At 36.4% G+C, this 25,219-nt stretch overlaps 1 protein-coding gene across 1 annotated transcript in view; it reads right to left on the reverse strand.

Annotated features, from left to right (window-relative positions):
- PTK2 (protein tyrosine kinase 2) overlaps nucleotides 1-25,219 on the reverse strand; it is a 235,961-nt gene that overhangs the window by 172,966 nt on the left and 37,776 nt on the right. Inside the window, exons 3-4 of the mRNA XM_012648123.1 lie at nucleotides 21,739-21,905; nucleotides 8,077-8,164 (exon numbers count right to left, since the gene is read on the reverse strand). Coding sequence (XP_012503577.1) covers nucleotides 8,077-8,164; nucleotides 21,739-21,905 — 255 coding nt within the window. The remainder of the gene's footprint in view (nucleotides 1-8,076; nucleotides 8,165-21,738; nucleotides 21,906-25,219) is intronic.

A 25,219-nucleotide genomic window follows, 5' to 3' on the forward strand; every position in this document is an offset into this window, starting at 1 on the left:
TTTTAGAGTGTGCTGATTAATATCTTTCAGGATATTCAAAAATGGGTCAAAACATTTAGTAAATCATTTGAGATTTCTCACACTCATAGTCATATTTAGGACATCTTTTAATGAAACTATTTGTATCCTTAACAGTAATGTCCAACCACTAATATAACACTCACACATTAATATGCCGACTGACATCTGTTTTCCTCCTGATAGCACTGAAAATGGGCTTAGATGAAATTTCAAAATAAGGAATAATAAAATTAAGGCAGTTTATTACAATCTATTTCACCCCCTTCTTTTTGTGGGAAGAGAGTGGTGGTAGTGAGAACTCAAACATAATTATTATATTTCTACCCTGATAAAAAGTCAAATCATTAAAAATACTGATTCTTCTAAAACAAATTAAACAGATAATACTTGGGGTATTCACTATGAGTCCAACATTACTAAGTGCTTTGATCCATTATTTCATTGAATACTCACAACAATGCCCTATTTTCTAGATTAAAAAACCCTAAAGTCAGTTAAGAGAACAAATGGGCAAGCCACGCACTGGGAGAAAATATAGCAAAACATAGTATGACAAAGGTCTGGTATCCAACATATTTGAGTAAGTGCTACTTTTCAAAACCAGAGACAGAAAGTAGAATAGTGGTTAGACAAATGGGGAGTTACTGTCTAACAGTCACAGAGTTTTGGTTTTATAAATTGAAAAGAGTTATAGAGAGGGATGGTGGTGATGGTTGTGCAACACTATGTATGTATTTAATACCACTGAACTATATACTTAAAAATGGTTAAGATGATAAATTTCACGTTATGTATATTCTACCACAATAAAAAAATCAGAGGAAAAAAAGAAGTCAATTTAACAATACAAAATGAGCAAAAAGATTTAAGCAGACTTTCAAAAAAAAAAAAAAAAAGACATACTAACATTCAATCTGTACATGAAAGAGAATTCAACCATTAACAGTTAGTACTCAGGGAAGTGAATACGAAAACCATCCCACGATTCCACCACATATCCACCAGAAAGGCTAAAATGAAAGACTGACATCAAATGTTGCATAAAATACATTGCAACCAGAACTCTCATATATTTTTGGAGGAAATATAAAATCATACAAACATTTTGGGAAAAGGGCAGGCATTTTCTTATAAAATGAAATATATACTTACCCTATGACCTAGCAATTCTACTCCAAAGAAATGATGTTCACAAAAATGCTTGGAATGGAATGTTCACAGTCATTTTATTAATAGTAGTAAAAAAAGGTAACAGTCCAGCTGTCCATCAATGAGAGAATGCATTTATAGAACAGAATACTACACTGAGAAAAGAAGCCTTATATAAAAGAATATACACAGTATAAGTTTATTTCTAAGGAATTCTAAAATAGGCAAAAGTAAACAACAGGGGGTAGGGAAGGAGCAATGGTTGCTTCTTGTGGCTGGGGAGAGGACTGAGTGGAAAGAGGTAGTGGGAAATGTTCTGGGGTGATGGTCATATTCTATATCCTAACAGGGATTTAGATTATTCTAGTGAATGTATCTATAAAAACTCAATAAATGTATACTTCATATTTATGCATTTAATTTTTATAAATTTTATATCAAAACTGTAATAAAATATAGAACTCTAGTTAATGATATACACATTGAAGTATACTGATATCTCAAATTGACTTTGAAATGCACTAAGATTAAGATGGATAATGACCAGATAAAGGGACGGAGAGATAAAAATAGTGATGTGATAAAGGAAACATAATAAATGTTAATGGTAGAATCTAGGTTGTGGGGATGCTGGCGTTCACTGTAAAATTCTTCCCACCATGGCAGCACATTTGAAAAGTTTCGTAATAAAACGTTAGAGAAAAAAATAAAACCTTGAGGTACAGAGAAGTAATTTCTCCACAGTTACAGTTAGATCACTGATCAAAGTGATCACATTTGGCCATGAAGCTTGCTCATACTAGTGACAGTCTCCATATAGTGACCCTTAAAATCTTCTTTTATACTATTAGATCAGTGATAATGACATTTTTGTAACCTAGATCTCAACTCTGTCATTGCTTTGTGTGAAACTTTCTCTGGCTCCCCAGTGCCTTCGCAATCAAGGTCAGAAAACCGAAAGGGGCATTTCAAGCCACCCCTTCCCGTCTCTGTCTCTCTCCCACCACTGCCCTCCCACCACACTGGCCTTCTTTCAGCTCCCTGAATCACCAAACTCCCTTCTGCCAGGGCCTTTCTATACAATGCACAGAGGAAAGGCAATTAAATATAATAACAATTCAGAGGTTTAGGATTCCAGTAATAGGGCTAAAGGACCTGCCAGCTAAATCAGAACTAGGTTCTGGATGCATCATAACAGACAGTTGTTCTTACATTACTGAAGTCAAAAGAAGGTAAAGGAAAGGCGGGGAGAAGGGAGGAGTAAAAACAAATACAAGCTAAGATCCTGGTGGAAGTCCTGGGCTGGGGATAGGTGAACAGGGGACATCTATGTTGTCAGGCGGCTGAGGACTGAGCAGTCTCCCCACTTTCTCAAGGTAAGAGGTGACCCTGAGATTCCTGCAGGAAGGAGGGATCCTCACAATCTACTTGGAAGGTCCCCACTTGGTAGTACCTCCTGTTTCCCAAAAAGCAAATACAAAACTTTATAAGGAAGAATCCCCAAACTAGGCTCTCAAGATTCCCACATATGAAGTTTAACATAATAAGAGTTTAGAACAAACACAGGAGAATATAAGTCACGGTGAATAACAGTCAATGCGAGCCACCAAAAGATGTGAAGCCCAAGGACTTCAGATACTTTAATTCAGATTCAGACTAGAGACATGAACTATATATACAAAACAGTAAAAGAAATAAAAGGCAGACAAATTAGCAAGTAATAAGGGCCATAAAAATGGCCTGGCAAAAATTTTTTTTAAATGGAAATAAAACATAAAAAAACAGTGAAAACTCAACAAATGTAAACATAAATTGGTCACGATTGAGGAAAGCTGGTGATCTGACAGATTTACATGAATAACACAACCCAGAGAGACAAGAAATTTAAAACATGAAAAAGAAGTTAATAGATAGGATAGACTGAGAAGTTCTAACACAGATCCAAGCTGAAATCCCAGAAGGAATAATAAAGAGTTGAAGAAAGGTTATATCTGAATGGATACCAACTAAGACATTTCCAGAATTAATAAAAAAGACCTGAACCCACAGAGGTAAAGGTAGCACAACACAGGTCAAGCAGGGGGAAAAAATGGAAATCCACAATTAGTTTGTAATGAAACTGCAAAACAACAATATATCTGAAAGCCACCCAGAGAGAAAAGGTAGATCACCCACAAAGAAAGATAAAATGAGAGCTTACTTCTCAATAGCAACAATAGAAATCAAAGACAGTAGGAAATATCATCAAAATGCTGAGAGAAAATAACTCCTACCCTGACTCATGTATATCCAGCAACACTACCTTTCAAGCAGGAAAAAAGAATATTAGAGACACAAAAGATCTCAACACAATTAATTCTTAAATAAATGGGAATTTATGGAGCCTTGACATTCCATTCACGCAAAACTGGAAACTTAACAAAATTTAAATATGTACAAGATGATAAAACAAGTCTAAATAATATTTAAACAATGAACATCAAATATCAAATGAACCACAAAGCAAAATTATTTTCTGAATCAACCAAAAGAGATAAATGTTTAAAATTTTAAATCCCTGGATTATTACTTCCATTTTTACCAACAAGGTGAACTGAATGTCCTGACCAATCTGCTCAATGAAAGTAACTAAAAATGCTAAACAAAGTATTTTTTAAAAATCTTCTTGAATGCTTCCATGAGCTGGGAAATAAAAAACAAAGCCTAAACATACTCCGGACAATGACAAGAATAAAGAGGGCTATTGGAGAACTAGGGTCAGCTTATACCTTAAGGGTAGAACTGAAAAATAAACACATATGATTTAAAACATGACAACCAGCAAACAAAAGCAAGCAAGGGAATGATAAACAAAACTTCAGGATGATGTTTGCCTGAGTGGAGTGAAAGGGCCGGGTTGGGGGTGGAGCACAGGAACATGGGACAAGGAATTATCAGGATGCTCTTTTCATCTGAGCAGTAGGGTCATGGATAGTTGTTTTACTATTAATTTCACACCTTACCAAAGAATACATGTATTAGATACTACAGAATCTAAACAATTACAAAGAATGAGTAACAACAAATGCTGGGGCCCTTATAAAATGATGAATTTATCTCAGAATTCAGTGAAAATTTCCACGTACAAGTTCTTACATATCTCAGCTGCATTCTCAGTTAAATATACTTTGGCTATAAAAAGCTAAAGGGGCCAATTATTTCTTTGTACTTTCTCCCTTTATTTGTGTGTGTCTGTGTCCGTGCTTAAACAGCAGAAAATTCTGGATTCATAACTAATTTTTCAACTTTGGAATTAAACTCTTTTCAAAGTTGTATATTGCCTGTGTAGGACAATTCATCAGTCACCCATAATAGTTCTGGAATTTCCAAGCATGTACCAGGACAGATTCTGCACTGAGACTTTACCAAAGAAGTCAAATATATAATTACTTGCCAAATCAGCAATGAAAAAAAAAAATCATACTATATTCAAACCATCATTACCAGATCAGGGTAAAATAAAAATATATACATTTTTCATACAAATGGAATTATACATGTTTTATACATGGCTTGCTTAAAACAACAGCATTTAATGTAATACCTTCCACATCCATGAATGGGTATGCCTATTTATGACAGAGGCATAAATTTAAAACTCAGCTGAATTTATTTAATGAACCTCTTGACAGACATCTGTGATGTCTTCCATTTCTTTTTTACTATAATATGCCTATGAGCATCCTTGCAGGTATATACACATGTGTAAACCTTGTTATTTCTTTACAATAAATTCTTAGTAGAATTATTAGGTCAAATCATATGAAACTGGCAACATTCAACTGTTTTTTCCTCACAAAAATGGCAATGTCAATAGGGCCACCTAAGAGCTTTGGAGGATATGAACATATTTAAGGATCTTGGTATACTTGCCAATTCACTCATTCTGACAAATCGCAGTATTTTCCTTCTTCCTCCCCTCCCCTTTGTGGCTTTAGCACTGCCTTTTTACCTTGCTCCATTCAGTGTCACATGGGCATGAACAAGCAATGACGTGGGACACAACCATGACTACACTTTCTTTTAAAAATGTATGTACTTGATAAACTATTATAAAAGCATACGTAAAACAAAAATGATGAGACTAGAGATAACTTAAGTGATGTTTTAGGATAATTTCTAAAAATGTGACATATATTTGACAATTTTTTAAAAATTAAAAAGGGAACAGGGTGCAGAAGAGGAAACTGTAGAAATATGAATGACAGCAGAAGGTGGAGAGGAGCAGCTGAAGGGTCATATAGTGAGTACAGAGGAAGGAAAAAGGCAAGTTGTGTAGCAACCCATAATGTGCAGCTCACACTCGTATCTTTTTTTTTTTTGAGACAGAGTCTCGCTCTGTTGCCCGGGCTAGAGTGCCGTGGCATCAGCCTAGCTCACAGCAACCTCAAACTCCTGGGCTCAAGCAATCCTTCTGCCTCAGCCTCCCAAATAGCTGGGACTAGAGGCATGCGCCACCATGCCTAATTTTTTTTTCTATATATTTTTAGTTGTCCAGCTAATTTCTTTCAATTTTTAGTAGAGACAGGGTTTCACACTTGCTCGGGCTGGTCTTGAACTCCTGACCTCAAGCGATCCTCCCGCCTCGGCCTCCCAGAGTGCGTGAGCTACCACTCTCGGCCTCACACTCATATCTTGATATGTAAATGGTAAGTGCTGAATCCTCATAAGCCTGGTACAGTCCATAGACTGAAATTTTTAAAAAAATCATTGGGCAATTATATGGTAGAAAATTTTAAGTATTCAGTGCATATTCTTTCAAGAAAAATTCCATCATTAGAATTCACTTTCTCCTGTAATTTATAGATGCTACTCAACAGAATTATATAGACTGTAATAAGATACATCCTATCAACAAAAGAAAATTGGTATACAGTGGTATGTACAGTACTAACTTTTAATCATATAGGTAGAAGCAAGGTCTTCCAACAAGGAAAAACTAGGACAATCTAGTAACAGTGTGAACAAGGAACAAAGGAACAAAAAAGTCGCCAACTTATAGGTTAGACTAGAAATTATAAAAAGGAGTAACTATGTGCTATTTAGGCCTATATTATGCAGTCTGAAAATTGATGTCACTAATGTGGCCATATACTTCCTCAGTGGGTGGATTTTTTCCAAAGAAATAATACCAATGCTGATCTAGATCATCTATAAGAGAGGAAAATGCTGTTTAAACGTTATCAGTTATTTAAACTCATGTTACCTCCTTCACCAAAACATGAAGCTCAATGTATTGTTAAAGGGAAAGATGTATTAATACATATGAGAACCAGTTTGTAAAATGGAAATCATTTTGCAATATGAGCAGGCCTCCAGCAATCTCAGCTGGAATCTAAACATGTCTTCTCTCTTTCCATTTTGGCAAACATAACTTATGCTTTTATCCAACACTGTATTATTGCAAACCCTCAAACCTTTCCATGAATCCCTTACCTAACACCTGATATTTTCTTTATGATTTCTACCTCACAGACATGAAGAAAAAAGACATTTCCCCTCTAATGCTGAAACTTCCTTAGCTTCGTGCTCTCTGTTTGAATCTTACAAGAACATCTACTGTTATCTCAGAGAAATAAAACAATTTACCTTCTTAACCCTCAATTATGAATCTTATTCATCATTGCTCTTTCCTGGCACTAAGCCTTTGACTCAAACGATAAGCCTTTTTCTTCTTTATTTTCACATTCCATTTTAGTTCAATCTCTGGGTTCTATCAAATCCATCCACTAAATTTGCTTACTATTATATCCTTATACTTTATATCTTTCTAATTTCTTGCCAGATTGGTTGAAGAGTCTCTGAATGTGCTTGGAGCCTTTTAAAAATCCAATCTCTCCCTCATCAGAGTGGTCTCATTAAAAAAAAAAAAAAAAAATTCTGATGGAGGCATTCACTAACTAAATTCTATAAACTGTTCCCCAATAATCTATAGGAGAAAACTCAAACTCCTCTATTTACATGATGTGGTCCCTATCTCTCTCATCAGCTTCTTATCAAACCATTTTAGCTCAGATTTAAATGGACCATGCTTTTTTCTCTCCCCTCCATGTTCTTGTCTAGAAAACACGACTCTTCCTGTCTACAAAGTTGGAGACTCCTCAAATGACACTTTCCAGGGGAGTCCAAACCTACCTGGGGTTAACAGACTCTTCTATGTATGGTCATATCATCTGTGCTTACTAACAGCATAGGATCAAACCCAAAGTAATTGTTTACAAGAATCCTCCACTAGACAGAAGAATTTAAGGTGTAGATTATGCCATTAATTTCTGCATTACTGGTTCAAAGTAGATACTTAGTATTTTTATTAAAACAAAAAATTACCAAGTACAGGTAATGGCAAAATTATATGTACAAAAGTCTTTTTGGTATTCATTAGCCTTTTTTGGATATTTGCTAATATTAACAAGTAAGATTTCTTGGTTGTAAAACTGTGTTAGTTAATTTATGCCACATGTATTTATTACCTAACTAATGTTTTGTAAAAAGCAAAGCTACTCAGTGTAAAAATTTAACTTTAACTTTGTTATGTAAATTGCTATCAAGATTATACGGGTATAACTGGCTCTGACAAAATTTTCTACATATAACAAATCTGTTGATATTGAGGCATGATAATCGTATTTGAATTAGAGACAGAGAAATGGCTGTGGACTCCACACAAAAGTATCTTTTAAGATTTAAGGTGTACAAAAGTTCAAAAAATGTCAACAATTCATAATTTCTCACTGGTTAAAAGATTTTCACTGCCATACAGCTACAAATTTATATTCTCCCAAGTGTTAGGTTTAATCTAATTCTATAATTAAAAAATGTAATAAATAGGATTCAAAGAAACAAGTATATTAAAGCACTCTCCTATACCTGTTGATAGAAGAAATTCAAAGTTGGCTTGTCCTCCGTAAACTGGTTTAGAAATCCTTTTGGCAAATAACGAATCCTCAATTCATATCTAAAAAATAATTCACAAAGTAAAACAATTAGAAATGTCACTTTCTCAATTCATAGCCTACAATTATATTATTGTGAATATGGTATTGCTAATTAGTTTGAAAGATGATTTTAATCAATTGAGCTTTAAACGTAAATTTTTATTTTTCAGCACAAAAAAGTCCACATATTATAAGTGTGCTATATCTCAGTGACTCCGCAGGAGACAGAGCATGATTAGACGCCCAGAAGTTCCTCCAACCCCACGGGTCACTCTCCACCACTGCTTCGGGGAAGACTTAAGCTGACTTCTACCACATTCACCAGCTTCCCTACATCTAAATTTACATCAGTGGAATCACACAGTATGTACCGTTATTTGCTTAAAAAGCCAAGCTTTAGAATGGTCAAAACGAACCAACATCACCAGAACACTCTTTCTCATTCTCTTTGTATACGTGTGTCTACCCATGTGAACGCTCTTATATATGTCTTCTGGTGAAAATACGTACACATTCCTGTTGCATATATACCTGGGAGTATAATCACTAGGTCATAAGACATATGTATTAGCTTTGGCAGGTATTACCAAACAGCATGCCAAAGAGGGTGTAACAATTCACACTCCCACCAGCAGCACGGGGGTGTTCTGGTTACATTGTATCTTTGCCTCCACTTAGTATTTTCTAGTTTTTTCATTTTACTCATTCTGAACATACTGTAATAATAGATAGTGGTTTTAATTGGAATTTCCTTGAAGACTAATGAAAGAGAGCACTTCTTCATGTTTACTGGCCATTTGGATATCTTCTTTTGTGAAGTGTCTATTCAAGCTTTCATTGGTTTTTTCCTACTGAATTGCTGCCTTTCCTTCCTCCACCCCCTACTGATTTGTAGGTGTTCTTTCTATATTCTGGATGAGAGGCTTTTGTTAGACATAGTCAATATCCTCTCTCATTCTGTGGCTGGTCTTTCTTGAACGGTATCTTTTTATTATGATTTTTAAAAATTTTAATGGTAGCTTTTGAGGAAGAAAAGTTTGACACACATACACAAGTTTTGCTGAGAATTTGAAATGTCTATCTTATTAAAATACACAACTGGCAAACAATTAGGTTCCACTTCACTTTTACTCTCAGAAAGAGTTCAGTAACTTACTGTAGATATTCTACTGTTGGACATTATTTATAGAAGCCTAATAACAGAATTCATTTATTTTGAATTTAGGACTTACCAGGCACTTTACAACTTTATGTGCACTATTTCTCTTAATCAATGTAATAATCAGGTAAGTATAAATATTTGCATTTTGCTCAGCAAGAATAAGTAATCAGTTCCAGGGTTACATGTTCAAGATTCAAACAGGTCACAGCAGGCTTTTGGCATTAACGTTACTCCCATTTTAAAGGTAAGGAAACTGTGAGGTCCAAAATTAAACACTGGACAGCCTGGCTCCACCTGCATTCTCTTAACATTCAGCATCTTGATGCTGATGATGATATTAACTAACATTTATTGAATACTTAGTCTATGACAAATTGTTATAAGCATTTTACACAAATGACTTATTTTTAAGAGGAGCAGAAAGAACATGGACTCTGGATCAAGACTATCTGTGCTTGAATTCTGGCCATGTCACTTGTTCACTGTCAGCCATTTCATCTCTGTGCTAAAATTTCCTCACATAAGGGTGGTAGGAGAAATAAATGAGTCAGTAAACACAAGACACCCAGAACAGTCACTGACGTATCATAACAAATGGCCTCTAGGGTTTATTATTAGTAATTACTCAACAAATATTTATTTCAGCACCAATCACATCTCAGGTGAAGTTCTTGGTGTTAGAAAAACATCAGTGAATTAAAGAAGCAAAGTGCTGGCTCTTGAAAAGTTTGTATTTTTGTGGCAGAAGACAGACAGCAAATAGAATATGTAAATGTTATAAAAACAAACCAAAGCAAAAGGAATAACAAACGATGAATTATTATCTTATAAAGAATAGTCAATGATAAACCCTCTGGAACAGTGATATTTAAACAAACATCTAAATAAAGGAGGTGAGGTAGGGAGTTACGCAGTGAAATGCAGGGAAAAGTGTTCCAATCAGATGGAACAGACTACCTAAAGGTACTGGGGCTGGAGGATGACTGGAAAGGCAAATGCAGCTGGGGCAGATTGAGCCAGGGCAGTGAGTAGAAAAGAGGCTTCAGAGAGAGGTGGTATCACTTATGTCCTTCAAGTCATGACTGTGGGGCACTTTCTCAGTGAGAAAGGAAGCCACTAGCAGGCTGTGAGCAGAGCAGTGACATCATAGGATTTTCATTTTTCAGGATTCAGATATACCATGAAGAACAGACATTGGGGCCAAAGGAAGAAGTAGGGAGAGTAGGAGGTGACTGCAAAATTCTAGGTGAGAAATGATAACCAGGTTAATATTTACCCTATTTTCATAGATGGATAAAAAAAAGTTATTAGGGGATTAAGCAACCTTCCCAAGTTCCTGTAGCTTTTAAGAGGGAGATGTGGGATTCTTCTCCAGCAAGAACATGCATAAATGTCCAAAGGCAAAATGAAACTAACAGAAGGTACCTATGGCTTAAAAACGTAAGAGAACTTAAAGGAGCTTGCTTACATGGAGTTAGGTAAGGCCTTTAGATCACCTTATGAATTGTAGTCCCTGCTTCAACACACTATAGAGTCTAGCATATTTATTAATACAACCCTACTGAAACTTTCCTCAATTCCACCTAATTCCAGTCCAATCACCTCACCTCAGTCCTACAACAACTGACACCCACATTCTACTACCCTAGAGCTGACTCCCCAATCCCCTCTCCTCCATGAAATTCATCATTTTCCCCACATTTTTTTTTTTTATTATTTTAAGAGTCTGGTTGCATTGACACATATTTCCACCTTGCACCAGCTCACTACCACTTCTTCCAGGCTTTGGACCCCTTCTTGCAAGGAAAAATATTCAATTCTCAACAAGCTGTGGAAAATGCCTCTTGCCATTTCATTGTCACTCACTCTCCAAGCTTCTTCGTTGCTGGCATAAACAATCTACTCTTAAGATGGCAAAACTGTGTCAATAGTTTAGGTGCATACTTTGATTAACTGGACTGCTTCTTGTTTGAGATATAATAAACTTTTGATTCAAAATCGGATATTTCATATTTAATGACCTAATACTAAAGCACAAAGAATCACCTTAATGGAGTAAAAAAAAAAAAACCATCATAAAAATATTACTCTTCCTATAATGTAACAAAATAAATCAATAACCAACAATCTTTTTTTCCTTAAGCACACATAGCTGAAACCTAACAATATACCCCTAAATAATCCTTGGGTATCTTCCAACAATCTTGGCAGAAGTAACAAAATATTGATTGACAAAAAAAAAAAAAAAAAAAAACCATTAAGTTGTGAGACATAGCCAAAGCAAAACTTAAATAACAACTTATAGGTCAAATACATTTATCAGAAAACATGAATGAATGAAAACAAGTGAGATAAATGTTCGCTTGAGAAATACTAAAAGAAAATAATAAAATATAAGATAACCCTAATAGCAACAAACTACAGAATAAGAATTAATGTCATAAAGATGCCACAAAAGCTTTGTGTAGAAAAGACATTAGAAGACATCAAAGACAAGGGATAGGAATGTCATTGGCAAAATCCAGATGAAGGGAAAATTGTATTACAAGCAACATAGCTTCCTCAACAAACTGCAAGCAAGGGGAAAACTGGATAAAGATGATTAGAAAAGACTTAGGACACAACAAACATGTAGATCTAATTTGGAGCCTAATTCAGATAATTTAAGATTTTTGTCATATTTATTAAAGTACAAATTTGAATACTGACAAGCCATTTTATGAAATTAAGAATAATTTTTGAAGATTTTTTTTCCCACAATTTTTGGTGTCATGATGGAAAACAGTCCTTACATTTTAGAGCAGTGGTTTTTAACTTTAGGAGATTTTGCCCCCTCCCCATTTCCTCTAGTGGACATTTGGCAATAACCGGACATACTTTTGCTTGTTACGATGGGGGTGGGAGTGGGCTCCTGTCATTACTGGGTAGAAGCCATACGATGTACAAAACAGCTCACCCACAAGAAAGAATTATTTGGCCCAAAATGTCAACAGTGCTGAACTTGAGAAACCCAGTCTTAGAGACATGTACTAAAAACTTATGGATGAAATGGTATGATGTGTGAAATTTACTGCAAAACAATATGGGGAGCTGGAGAGAAAAAGGTTGGAAACAAAATGACCATGAGTTGGCAATTGTCAAAACTGTGTGGCAAGTGCATGGGGCTCCATTATTACAATTCTGTCTACTTTTGATATATTTGACATTATCCATAATAAAAATTAAAAACAAAAGAGAAAAGGATGCTATCATGCTATGGGGAGAGCATTTTGAAGTCTGAAATATTGCCATCAATTCATAACTTTGTTACCTAAATTGAGTCATATGTATCACTCATAAAAAATCTGAAAACAGAATTTTCCAACATGTTTCAAAATTTCTCCAATAAAAGAATTTGACGTTAATATAAAAATATATTTCAAAATCAATTATACTGAAAGGAATTATCAGGGAAAATGCAAATTCACTGGCCAAATTTCAACAAACTTTTACATGATTGTGACTGGTAATAAAAATCACCATCATGAGAGCAAACACAGTCAATGGTATCCTCCTTCTATCGAATTATGCGTATCTTTGTAAAGAATGTTTTTAGCTATGACAGTCATTAAAAACAGAAAAAGAATAAACAGAACCTGGAACAAAACCTTAGAATCAGTACAGTCAAAACTGTTCAACCAAGATTTTCTAAAAAGTGAACCATACCCAATCACTTTATTTCCATTAATTAGTAATATTTTGGTAAAAGTAATTTTACTTTATCATATACTTTTTAAATTTCTGGTTTTATCTATACTTTATAGCTTAAATTATATAATCAATGTACTATATATGAATAAAAAAAACTGATTAAAGATGAGAGACAACAAAGATAGGAAGACCTAACATTGTAAAACACACAACATTTCCCCATGTTATCTCAAGAATATAATTCAATTCCAGTCATTTTCAGTATTTTAGGGGGAGGAGGGTTCGGAACCCTTAGAGAGATAATGATCCATAAATAACAAGAATTTGGGAAAAGAAAAGAATTCAGAGAGGAGCCCAGCTATGAAGCTACAAAGCCAAGAGAAGGAAGGTAGAAGAGAGGAAGGCAAGTGGGAGAACAGAGAAGGACACTGGAGGAGAAAGAACAGGGGAAGCAACAGAATCGTATAACATAGGATTAAATTATAAAATCGGTGGGGAGAGCTTCCTTTTTCATTCTCTTACATACTGCCATGGCAACCCATGACTGTACCAAAGGCAGAGGGTGGGAAGGTAAGGTGAAAAGTCTAAGAATTCAAAGAAGGAAAGAACGCTAAATCAATTTGTCTTTGACAGTGTCTAGTATAGAAACATTCAGTAAAATGTATAATAAATCAATAAATTTCAAAATCCATCCTGTTTTGTAAAGGTGTCACTTCCAAACTTGCCAAAGTGTTCCTGTGTTTACTGTCTCTTATTGCCTTAAATCTTTTTAACAACTGTTATTGAATTCAATATTATAAACACTGGCTTCTCAAATTAAGGTATATTTACATGGAATGTCATTTCAAGATAACAAACTTAGAAAACTGTATTAAAATACAATCTAAGAAGTATTCAATTATCATTCATTTTCTTTTGTCACCTATGAAAAAAAATCACCTCTCCTCTAAAGACTTTTTTCTCCTGCAAAAGGTCTGGGGGAAAAAAAAAAACCCTTTACAGAGCGAAGAGCTATTAAGCAGCAGTGAAGAGAGGTGCGGAAGAATGTAAACCACATCTTGATAACAAAAAGGATTTGCTTTTTCACTTGCACTGAAAAAGCCCCACAATGCTTTCTCAAATGCCAAGAGCCTTTTCTTACACCTGGCCCTCAAAGCCCTGAATTCAACATCTGAAAGGACTTATATCTGATTAACCCAGTCAGAAGCCAAACAGATCATTCCCATGTACGTGATTTCAGATAACTAAAATTTAGTAAGTAAAATTTATTTATTTACGTGCAAAACTTTAAAGTTTAAATCTGTTTAAAGGAAATCTCTCCACGACTGTGTAATACCTTTTGCTGTATTATAAACTACGTATGGTACCATAATTTAAACTTTTTTGGCTGACTCAAATACTACCCATTTAACTGCGCTCTTCCAGTAGCCCAGGAACAGGTTAAGTTCCCACTTGCCCTTAGACTGACTGGGAAAGTGCTGGGGACAGGCAGGTGTACATGCACACTACTGGAGTGATTTTCGAACTTGGCCTTAGACCCTAAGATTCAGCACACGTTCTTCTGGAGCCTGTGGGGATTAGGAAGAGCTGGTGGCTGCCCCCGCCGAGACTCTGGGCCTTCCAATTACCTGTGATGGAATTTATCATTCCCTTTACATGTTCCACATGGTCTTATTCAACACAAGTGTTCCTAACAATATTTTTAGGTTTTTTTTTTTTTTTTTTTGCTTTTTACTTTGTAAGAAGCGAATCATGCTGTACATCATCTTCTGGGACCTTTATTTTTTTAATTGAGGTAAAATTTACATAACAAAATATTAACCATTTTTAACTGTACAATTCTCAAAGTTGGGCTGGAACTTAGTCACACGATGTAATATGGCTAAGCTTCATCCATATTGTTGCACGTACCTATACTTGATTTTGACTTGTACAACACTGCCCAAGTGACTGAACTGTCATGGCTTATTCTATGAACATTCTTGCATCTCTAGCCTAGTATAGAAACTACAGCTAGGGTTATTTAAAGATAGAACCTGAAGTGGAACAGCAGGGTGGTAGGGTACATAATGACTCGATTTTCAAGTCACTAAAAGCTGGTGTTTTCCCAAATGGTTTTATCAATTTATGTCCTCCCTTGCAGCGTAGACAAGACCCTGTCAGATCCACAACCTTTCCAGCTATTGATATTGTCAAAGTTTTTACCAACTGGAGATAGAATTTCATCATGGTTTACAGATGCATTTCCCTGATCAGTGATGTCAACAGCACCTTCTATGATTACTGGCCAAACTTGTTTACTCTTTGATGAAAATGTCTCGTGCATTAATTATTGAGTTATATGCAATCTTCATACTGATCAGAACTCCTCACACCACTCTTTGTTGATTAAGTGTGTTACAAGTACTTTCTCCCACTCTGCACTTTATTTTATTTATTTATTTTACTATATTTACTCTTAATGAAGTAAAATTTGCCATTCTTTTTATAGTTAAAACTTTGGGGATCTTAAGAAAATCTTCCTACCCCAGGGCCAGAAACATATTCAACTATATTTTCCAGTAAACTTTTAAAAACTTTGGCTTGTGATGTTTCACTACTTGTCCAACTCGTGGATTTCTGTGTACTGTTTGAGGTAGGATCCAATTTTGTTGTTGTTCTTCTTCCTACATGGATAGCCACATATCAAATCAATGTTTTCTCCCAATGACATGTCATGACACCTCTCTGAGGTCATCCTACCTGAGACACTTATAACCAAATATGTTCACTGCAAGCTGGCTTACTGAGGTGTCTGAAGAAATGAAGACTCAAGTGAACAAGTTTATATCTCAGGCTTATTCAATAATATGAATAGACTCTATAGCACGCAGCACAGAAGAACAATCTCTGTTCAAAATCCTCACAGAGGCCGAGTACGGTGGCTCACACCTGTAATCCTAGCACTCTGGGAGGCCGAGGCAGGTGGATCGCTCAAGGTCAGGAGTTCAAGACCAGCCTGAGCAAGAGCAACACCCCGTCTCTACTAAAAGTAGAAAGAAATTAGCTGGACAACTAAAAATATATATATAGAAAAAATTAGCCGGGCATGGTGGCGCATGCCTGTAGTCCCAGCTACTCAGGAGGCTGAGGCAGGAGGATTGCTTGAGCCCAGGAGTTTGAGGTTGCTGTGAGCTAGGCTGATGCCACGGCACTCTAGCCCGGGCAGCACAGTGAGACTCTGTCTCAAAAAAAAAAAAAAAAAAAAAAAATCCTCACAGAAATAGAAATTTACACCCAATTATATTGATGAATCCTGGCACTTTATCATTTTAATATGAAGATCATACTTGTCAGAATTAAAGCCAGATCCTAGCACTTTGGGAGGCTGAAGCGAGAGGATCTGTTTGAGGCCAGGAGTTCAAGACCAGCCTGAGCAAGACCCTGTCTCTGCAAAAAATAGAAAAATTAGCTGGGTGTGGTGGCGTGTGCCTATAGTCCCAGCTTCCAGGAGGCTGAGGCAGGAGGATCACCTGAGCCCAGGAGTTTGAGGTTGAAGTGAGCTATGATGATGCCACTCTACTCTAGTCTGAGAGACAGAGCAATATCCTGTCTCAAAAAAAATAAAAAAAATAAAAAAAAATTAAAGCCAGAACTACAGTTGCACTAACATAGCCACCTATCAAGTGAGAAGATGACTGCAAACGAGAGAAAAAAAATATAATGTTCTACATTTTGGAGTTACATACTTAATAAAGAAGTAGAGAAGAAACAGCCGAGTGCATAGATTCCATTTCCACTCTGCCACCCATTTAAGTCATATGACCTCTGGGGAAAGCTATTAAGCCTCTCTAAACCACAGCTTTCTCACAAGTAAAATGGCAAAAGGAGAGTACCTACTTATCAAACTGTCACAATGTGAACTAATTTTTGATAAAATATCTCAAGTGCTTAATGATCTGTCTCACACATAGTAAGTGACATGTGTTAATATGGTAATACTGTTATTATTAATAACTTAAACTAATGCTGTTTGGTTCCTAATTAAAGTTTATACATCATCATATTTTGGCTTATTTTACAATTACATTATCGATACATTCATTCAGTTTTCATTCAAATATTTTTTACTGAGTGTGTATTATATACCAGGCACAACTAGAAACAGGAATAGAGCAATGAATAAGATAAGTCCCTGAGGGAGAAGGATAAGCACATCTATGATTATCAGTCCTGACAAGTCGATGAGAAGCACTGGGTAGGCAAGAGTTCTTTAGACAGATGACCAGGAATGCCACAGTGAAGTGGTGACCACTGAGCATGTGCCTGGAATGAGGGGAGGTTCAAGCCATGCTTGGAAAGGACAGCAGAGTCACATCAAGTTCAAAGGCCCCACTAAGCAACATGCATGGGTGTTCATGTTGAGAAGGCCAGTGGCGGCTAGAGTCCAGTAAGTGAAAAGTTGTAAAAGATAAAGGCAAAAAGGGAGACAAGACAAAGGAAGCATTAGTTAAGATGGAGGGCTATACGATCCAACAATTAACAAAGTTGGAAACCACCAAATCAGATCCTGAGCATTTACGAAAATAATCCTAAAATGTATTAGTTTAACGGAAAACTGAAATTTCAAAAGGACCAATGTCACTACAATAGATGAAGGAAAGAAGAAAAGAAGGACTGGGATGTAATCAGAAACTCTGAGGTTTGCTCTGGGTATGATGAGGAGCTATGAGAAGTTTCTGAGCCCAAATGATTTATACATTTAATTGGATGGCTTACACTCTAGGAGATCCCTCAGCAAATCCCAGCAGCTCTGCCTTAAAAACATATCCCCGGAGAAGCAGCCATACATCCCTGGACATCACCACTTCCATTGCTACTCCCCTGCTCCACCACTGCTTATGATCTTTGCCTGGGTTACTACAATACTTGTTTATCAGGTTCCCTGTGTTCACCCAATTAAATATGTGAATTTAATGCCAAAGGCAGGTCTAGGGAGAGTAGACAGAGAAGAAAAGAGGTTACTGGAGCACTCCAAAACTTAAAAGGCTAAGCAAGGGAAAACTATGAATGGTCAGTGGAGCAGGAGGAAAACCAGAACACTCTTGTGTCCAGAAAGCTAAGTGAAGAATATTTATTAAATTCTTGGTGAAATGTACCTTCTATTATTATATAATTGCCCTCTATATCCCTAATTATGCTTTTAAAAAAATGTTTTAAAGACTTTTTTCATCCAGAGTAAGTATCTCTTATGAAACAAAAAAGACAGACTTTTTTCATAGGCTATTAATAGGGCAATACCAATCTTCTCTCTCCCAGGTTACCATTTGCCTGGTGTACTTTGTTCCTTTTCTATGCTTATGTTTTACCCGTGAAAATTCTTCAAATTAAAAATCAGTTCTTATCATTATGTTTGTTTAATGGAGTCAGTGTATATTTAGATCTACCCAATTTTTTCCTTCTTGTAACTGAAACCTTCCTTAGAGATCGTTTTCCTTTTTCCTGAAGTATTTTTGTCAGAGGTTCCTTTGGTGGTAAATTCTCTAAGGAAAATGTCTCTGTCTCACCCTGTTATGAATAGTAATCTCAGGGCAATGGTTAGTGGGCAAACAAATAATAGGTTACCAGTTTTTTCTCACTGCTTTGAACATATTATTTCATTGTATTCTTAGCATCTATTATTACTGATGAAAAGTCTGAATTTTTTCTGGTTGATTTTAATATCCTGTCTTGTTCTCTAGTACAGTATTTTACTAAAACCTGCCAAAGTGTCTACTTAAATTTATTAACTCTGGAATTTTATGTTAATCCTGTATTTGAGGACTCCTATCATTCATTGATTCTAGAATATTCTCAACCATAATCTCTTGGGATTACTTCCTTTTCCCCATTTTCATTTTCATCTGAAGTTTCTATTAGAAATGGGCTGACCTTTTCATTCATCATATTACATATACTTGCTTTCAATTTTCCATCTGTTCACCTCTCTAAGCTATGTCTTGGGCAATTTTCTCTGATCCACCTTCTTGTTTACTAATTTTTCAGCTATGTCTAATCTGCTATTTTACCTATCCTATGATTTCTAGAACTTCTATTTGGATGGATACAAATCTGCTTGGTTACTCTTGATATTCTCCTGTTCCCTACTGACACTTTAAATTCCTTCCTTTTTAAACATACAGAACAATCAGTATTCGCCCTGATACTCTTGGAAGTACCATATGTCAGTTTTATCTCCATTACATTTTCTGTCATCACCTCTACCTACTTACCCATGCAACTTTCACTAATCTTAAACACCTAGCTATATTTTCCAAGTTTTTAAGACAACATTATTCCTGTATGATAGGCATACTGACTTTAAAAACCTGTACCATAAAGTCAGACAGCTAAAGTCAAATCAAAATTGTGTCACAAATTATTTATGTGACTGAAAGTTTATTAATTTTGCTATGCCTCTGTTTTTACCTGTGAAACATAGACTACAACAGTCTAACTCATAAGGTTTGGAAAGAGTTTAATGAAATGTACATTTGCAAGCCTCTCTTATAAATAGCTTATAGCTCGCATAATGGCTGGCTTCAGCAGGGACTCATCAGGATAATACATCTGTGTCATCAGCAGCATCTTGACTCTTCATTCAAGCAGGGTCAATTTATGAGAAGTTCTATTTAACTCAGCTTTAATTTTTTTTTACTTTTGAAGATTTAGGACCCATTACGTAAAGTAATACCTATTCAATTTTACTTGAAATATGGCAAAATAAATTGGCTTAAAAGAACAAAAACAAAACAGTATACTCAGATTTAGATTTAATAAATGTTTTATTGAGCACTAAGAATACCATCATGACATTTACTGCTGGCATGTCTATATAAACTAAGAAGATAAAAGAATTGTGTTAAATACTAGCCAGGTGTGGTAGCACACACCTGTAGTCCCAGTTACTCAGGAGGCTGGGGCAGGGGATATTTTAGCCCAGGAGTTTGAGGTTATAGTGAACTAAGCTATAATCACGCCACTGCACTCTAGCCTGGGAAACAGAGTGAGACCTTGTCTTTAAAAAAAAAAAAGAATTATATTCAATAAAAATTCCTGCAAGAATTTTTATCTAACTTTTAGATATTTTTTTTTTGAGACATAGTCTCACTCGAGTGCCGTGGCGTCAGCCTAGCTCACAGCAACCTCAAACTCCTGGGCTCAAGCGAACCTCCTGCCTCAGCCTCCCGAGTAGCTGGGACTACTACAGGTGTGCACCACCACACCTGGCTAATTTTTTCTATTTTTATTAGAGACCGGGTCTCGCTCTTGCTCAAGCTGGTCTCAAACTGCTGAGCTCAAGCTATCATCCTGCCTTGGCCACCCAGAATGCTAGGATTCCAGGCGTAAGCCACCATATCAAGCCTCTAACTTTTAGATATTCTTACATTTTAAATACTTACTTAACTAACTACAGATCCTCTCCAGCCACTGGTATAAACCAACCAAACTAAATTCTCAAGGAATATTTTGTTAGCTTGGTTCTATTTGATAAATTCGAAAATACAACTATATTTCTTCAATGAACTCTGTAAATCAGACATTTGATTCAATTTAGGATTTGTTTACCTAAACACATTGGTTTTACTGTAAAAATGTCTAGTCTCATCGATCTAGAGTCTTGGAATGTAAGTTACACTCTGAATGTACTCTTCAATCTATAATTATCTTTATTTCTGCAGCATTTTCTATAAAAACAAGACCACCAGTGGAGGAAGCCCATTTTTACAAGTTAGCCCGTTCTCAAAAGTAAGTATTTTAGATGTACGATTTCCAACTTACATCTTGATTTATTTAATAATGAAAAAAATTATTAGGGGGAGAACAAGGAGAAAAAGACACTTACAGGGAATTTTTTTTTTTTTTTTTGGAGACAGCGTCTCACTCTGTTGCCTGGGCTGGAGTGCAGGTAGTGTGATTATAACTCACTGCAGCCTCAAACTCCTGGGCTCAAGTGATCTTCCCGCCTCAGCCTCTTAAACAGCTAGGATTACAGGCACATGCCACCACACTCAGCTAATTTTTAAAATTTTTTGTAGAGACGAAGGTCTTGCTATGTTGCCTGGCCTGATCTTGAACTCCTGGGCTCAAGCCATCCTCCCGCCTCACTCCCAAATGCTGGGATTATAGATGTGAGCCATTATGAGTGGCCAACAATTATAGAGAATTCTTTTAATTCACTTTGAAATAATTTCAGTTTCCCTAACGTTTCAGTAGGAGCCACTAAGAGATCACTTCCTAATTATTTTAATATTGCATTTGAATATCAAATATACACCCATTCTTTGTAGGTGAGCTCTAGATTATTGGGCATAATAAAGTTACATAACCCATTGATACAGTAATTAGGTGTGGTCTCCTCATAGGCACATCAGGTCCTGCTACATTAAAGGATGACAAAAGATGAGAAAATAAAAAGATTTGAGGCTTCAGTTCTATTTAGAGCAAAGACTGAAACAAAGCAACACGGATGAGAAATGTGACTGGCAAAAGACCCGTCACAGTTGACTGAAATCAGATGGTTCAAGGAATGTAAAGTTAATCATCCCCCAAAGCCAGACAGAAGAGATGACTGGTTATTAGTTACTAACCAATTTTGTTTATACAGGAGTTGTAATGACAAGCGGTGTGAAAATTAAGCATACCCATCCATCCTCTTATGTATGTTTTCAATACACATAACAAATCAAGTGTGCATCACACCAAAGTAGGTTTGCATCTTACTTCCACTCTTCTGGTGGGTGGGCAAGCTCATACTTCTCCCTCACACTGGAGACGCCCATATCCACGTGAAGCCAGTGAACCTCCTCTGACCGCAGATGACTGAGGCGGAATCCGTAGCAGGCCACGTGCTTCACTTTGTGACTGTCCACTATCTTCTGAATGATGCCCTAAAACATACCCCCCACAAAAATGACTGTTATAAACTGGGAAAAAAAACCCTATAGGCTAAAAAATAATGCAATGTTCATTTCTTTGAGTACATTATCAGAAATCTTTGGTAAAAGTATCAAGTTAAATAAATTACTTAGGAATCTTTGTTTCTCAAACAGTAGTTTTATAAATAAGGAAAGTTCTGAAAACTACAAAATATACTCTTTCCCTTTAATAATAAACAAGGCATGTAAACTTAAAAATGCATTTCTGCAACTCTTCGATTATCACCACCCAAGGGTAGCATGCCAGCTACCCTTCTTTACCACTTTCTAAGGACTAGACCCAAGGAGGGGATTATACTTTCTGAACCAAGGAGATCATATTGTTCAAGATCAGGCTGAAATATTAATATCATTTTTTAAAAAACACATTCAGGAACATACAATTAAGGCTATGTTTCTGTTGGTGTTGAAGATATATATGAAAAGTTCTTTGAATTTGGGCCTAATCAGTTTGTTACTTGTTCTCTATAAATTAATATATAGCAATCTAAAACACTCCCCCAAATCCAATGCTTGAGTTCAGAGAAGAAGGTAACTTGAATGAAGTCATCAGAGAAGGTTCCCTAAGAAGGTGAAATTTCTCCTGGGCTGCAGACAGATAAACATTAGAACAAACTCTTCCCTTTACCTACCTAGGTATGAAGGCTGGGTGAAGGTATGTTTGTAAATAGGCAGCATGTACGGAAGACTCATTGGGGAATGTGATGGAACGCCTGCTGCCCTTTACATTAGGTTATACAAATCACAACTACCCTAATCTTCTTAATCTTTTAGGTGATTAAGAAAAGTTTTTTTAAATGATGCTGACATTAAAATGAAAATGTCTATGAAAGAAAATCATCACTGGTTTTTAAGAGTTAGCAATTAACTGAAGCTATAACTTATAATGTAAGAACATCTTAAGAGTTCCTGCACTGGCTGGGTGCAGTGGCTCATGCCTTTAATGCCAGCACTTTGGGAGGCTGAGGCTGGAGGACTGCAGTGAGCTATGATTGTGCCACTGCACTCTAGCCTGGGTGACAGAGCAAGACCCTGTCTAAAAAAGAAGTTCCTGCACTAACCAAATATTTCTTTATTATGGCACAATGCTGTTGATAATATGATAAAGGATATTCCCAGACCTCTCCACAAGATAAATTATAACACGTACCGTATACAAAAAGTGTCAGAAACCCATTATGTGCACACTAAGGACACATGCTGCTGTGTTGTGCTCATGGTACCAGTACTTCATGGGGCAGATCTCCCAGGGCACTGAGTGGATGAAGTGGTACTGTTACACTCCCTTTAAGAGGACTCAATCCCAGGTACAAAGTTGTATATCAAGCAAGGGAAGAGGCAGAGAGAGGAACAAGGGGAGGGACAGAAGAAGGTAGTAAACATGGATTCAGAGGAAAGCACGGACAAAGGACCAAGCAGAGTCAAAGACAGCGTCAAAAGACGAATTCTCATCAGGACAGGAAGGACATTTGCAGTTTATAGACTTCTATGCGGAAATGAGACATGCGTACAATGTCCTTTCTGGCTTTTTGATCCAAGACCTAGAATTTCTGACAGAGCCACTGTAAATGACAATATCCTACACAAGAGTACCCAGATGGAGCTGAATCCAGCCCAAGTTCCAGTCTCCTAATAGTGTGTTCTGGGGTGGGGGATTTGTCTAGAGGAAAGAGTATCTTTTAGTAATTCTCTCAAAGGCGATTTCTGCAGCTTCTCCTTGCCAACACAAATCCCTGAGCAACAAAGGACAGGAGCTGGCACCTCTTTGAAACTCCCACAAAAGTACCTTTGTTTCCCTCTTCTACCTCTGCCAGTTCAATACCCAGTGCACATCAACACTAGTTACTCTTGGTAAAGCATAGGCTGACCATGTCTCCTTATTTCACAGCTCATTGCTACAACCAATTGAAGAGCAAACTCTCTCCTGTCAGAGATATAATCCATTGTCTACAGCTATGTCTAATCATATGTCTCCATTTGTGCAATCTATCCCTCCATGTCCAGATGCTGAGTGTAAGGTAGTGCAGGGCACAAATCATTTCTTCTACTTGTATTCGTTGCTACTCACACCCTGGGAGAAATCCCACCTTCTCTCGGCACCTTCCCTGATGACCCCATGAAAAGGTCACCTTCATGTCCTCTGAACTCACAGGGAATATAGAGGAGCCCACTGGCAGCAAACTTGTCTCAGTTAGACAGGCTTAGCCCAGAACTATGGTGTTCACTAGGGGAAAAGCAGGTTTCTAGTCTTGGAGTTTTATGGAATGCACAGAATTTTGGTCCATTTACCCCATCACACTCTCTGAAGAGACCCAGGATGATTTCAAGTCTGGGTTTGATAACAAAGTGCTCACATATATTAGTACCTTATGACTAAACCAGGTTTCAACTTTCACTCACCAATAAACAATGAAAACCAGTAAACACACAGAAATTTCCTTTTCTTATATTAGGTCATTAAGTATGAAATGTCCAATTTCCTTAAGTACTAAGTTTGACAGTTGATATCTCTGACATTTCACTTTGACACTACTTGTTTTATTTTCTGTTGTGAAGGTACATTCTCAGTCTTTCAAACACACATTTTGGCTTCTGATTACCTTTCACATTTTTTTTGGAGCAATTTTTGTGAAACCATTCACATAATTCGTGTTATTTTTGAATATGAGTTCCATCATGGAACCAATGCAATGTAAACATCTTGAAATATCATCGAAGTATTTGGGAAGGATGTGGTTAATGAACACATAGTACACATCAATGGTTTGAGAAGTTCCATTCTGGCAGTTTTAATTTTAAAAGTGAGCCATGTGCGTGACCTGAGTTCAAGATGGATAATGATGAGCTTGAAAGCTGTAGTGGAAGCAAATCCATTGCAACCTATGTGTGAATTAGCACCAAGGTTTGATGTTACTATTCCAACAATATTGGACCATTTGAAACAAATCGGCAAGGTAGAGAAGCTGGGTAGATGGGTTCCACACGCATCAAACGAGCATCAGAAGAGAAATCGTCTCAAAGCTTGCCCTTCTTTGCTGTCACGATATAAAGGAAAATCATTTCTACATTGTATCATTATGTGTGATGAAAAATAGATTTTTTTTTGACAATCGCAAGCATTCACCACAATGGTCGGATAAAATGAACTGCCGTAGCAAAAACAATTCTAGGCAATAAAAGCAAAATGGGAGGTATCAATTTACCAGACTTCAAACTTTATTATAAGGCTGTAGTAATCAAAACAGTTTAGTACTGGCACAAAAATA

Source organism: Propithecus coquereli, unplaced genomic scaffold (genome assembly GCF_000956105.1).
Source record: "Propithecus coquereli isolate 6110/MARCELLA unplaced genomic scaffold, Pcoq_1.0 Scaffold28, whole genome shotgun sequence".
NCBI lineage: Eukaryota > Metazoa > Chordata > Mammalia > Primates > Indriidae > Propithecus > Propithecus coquereli.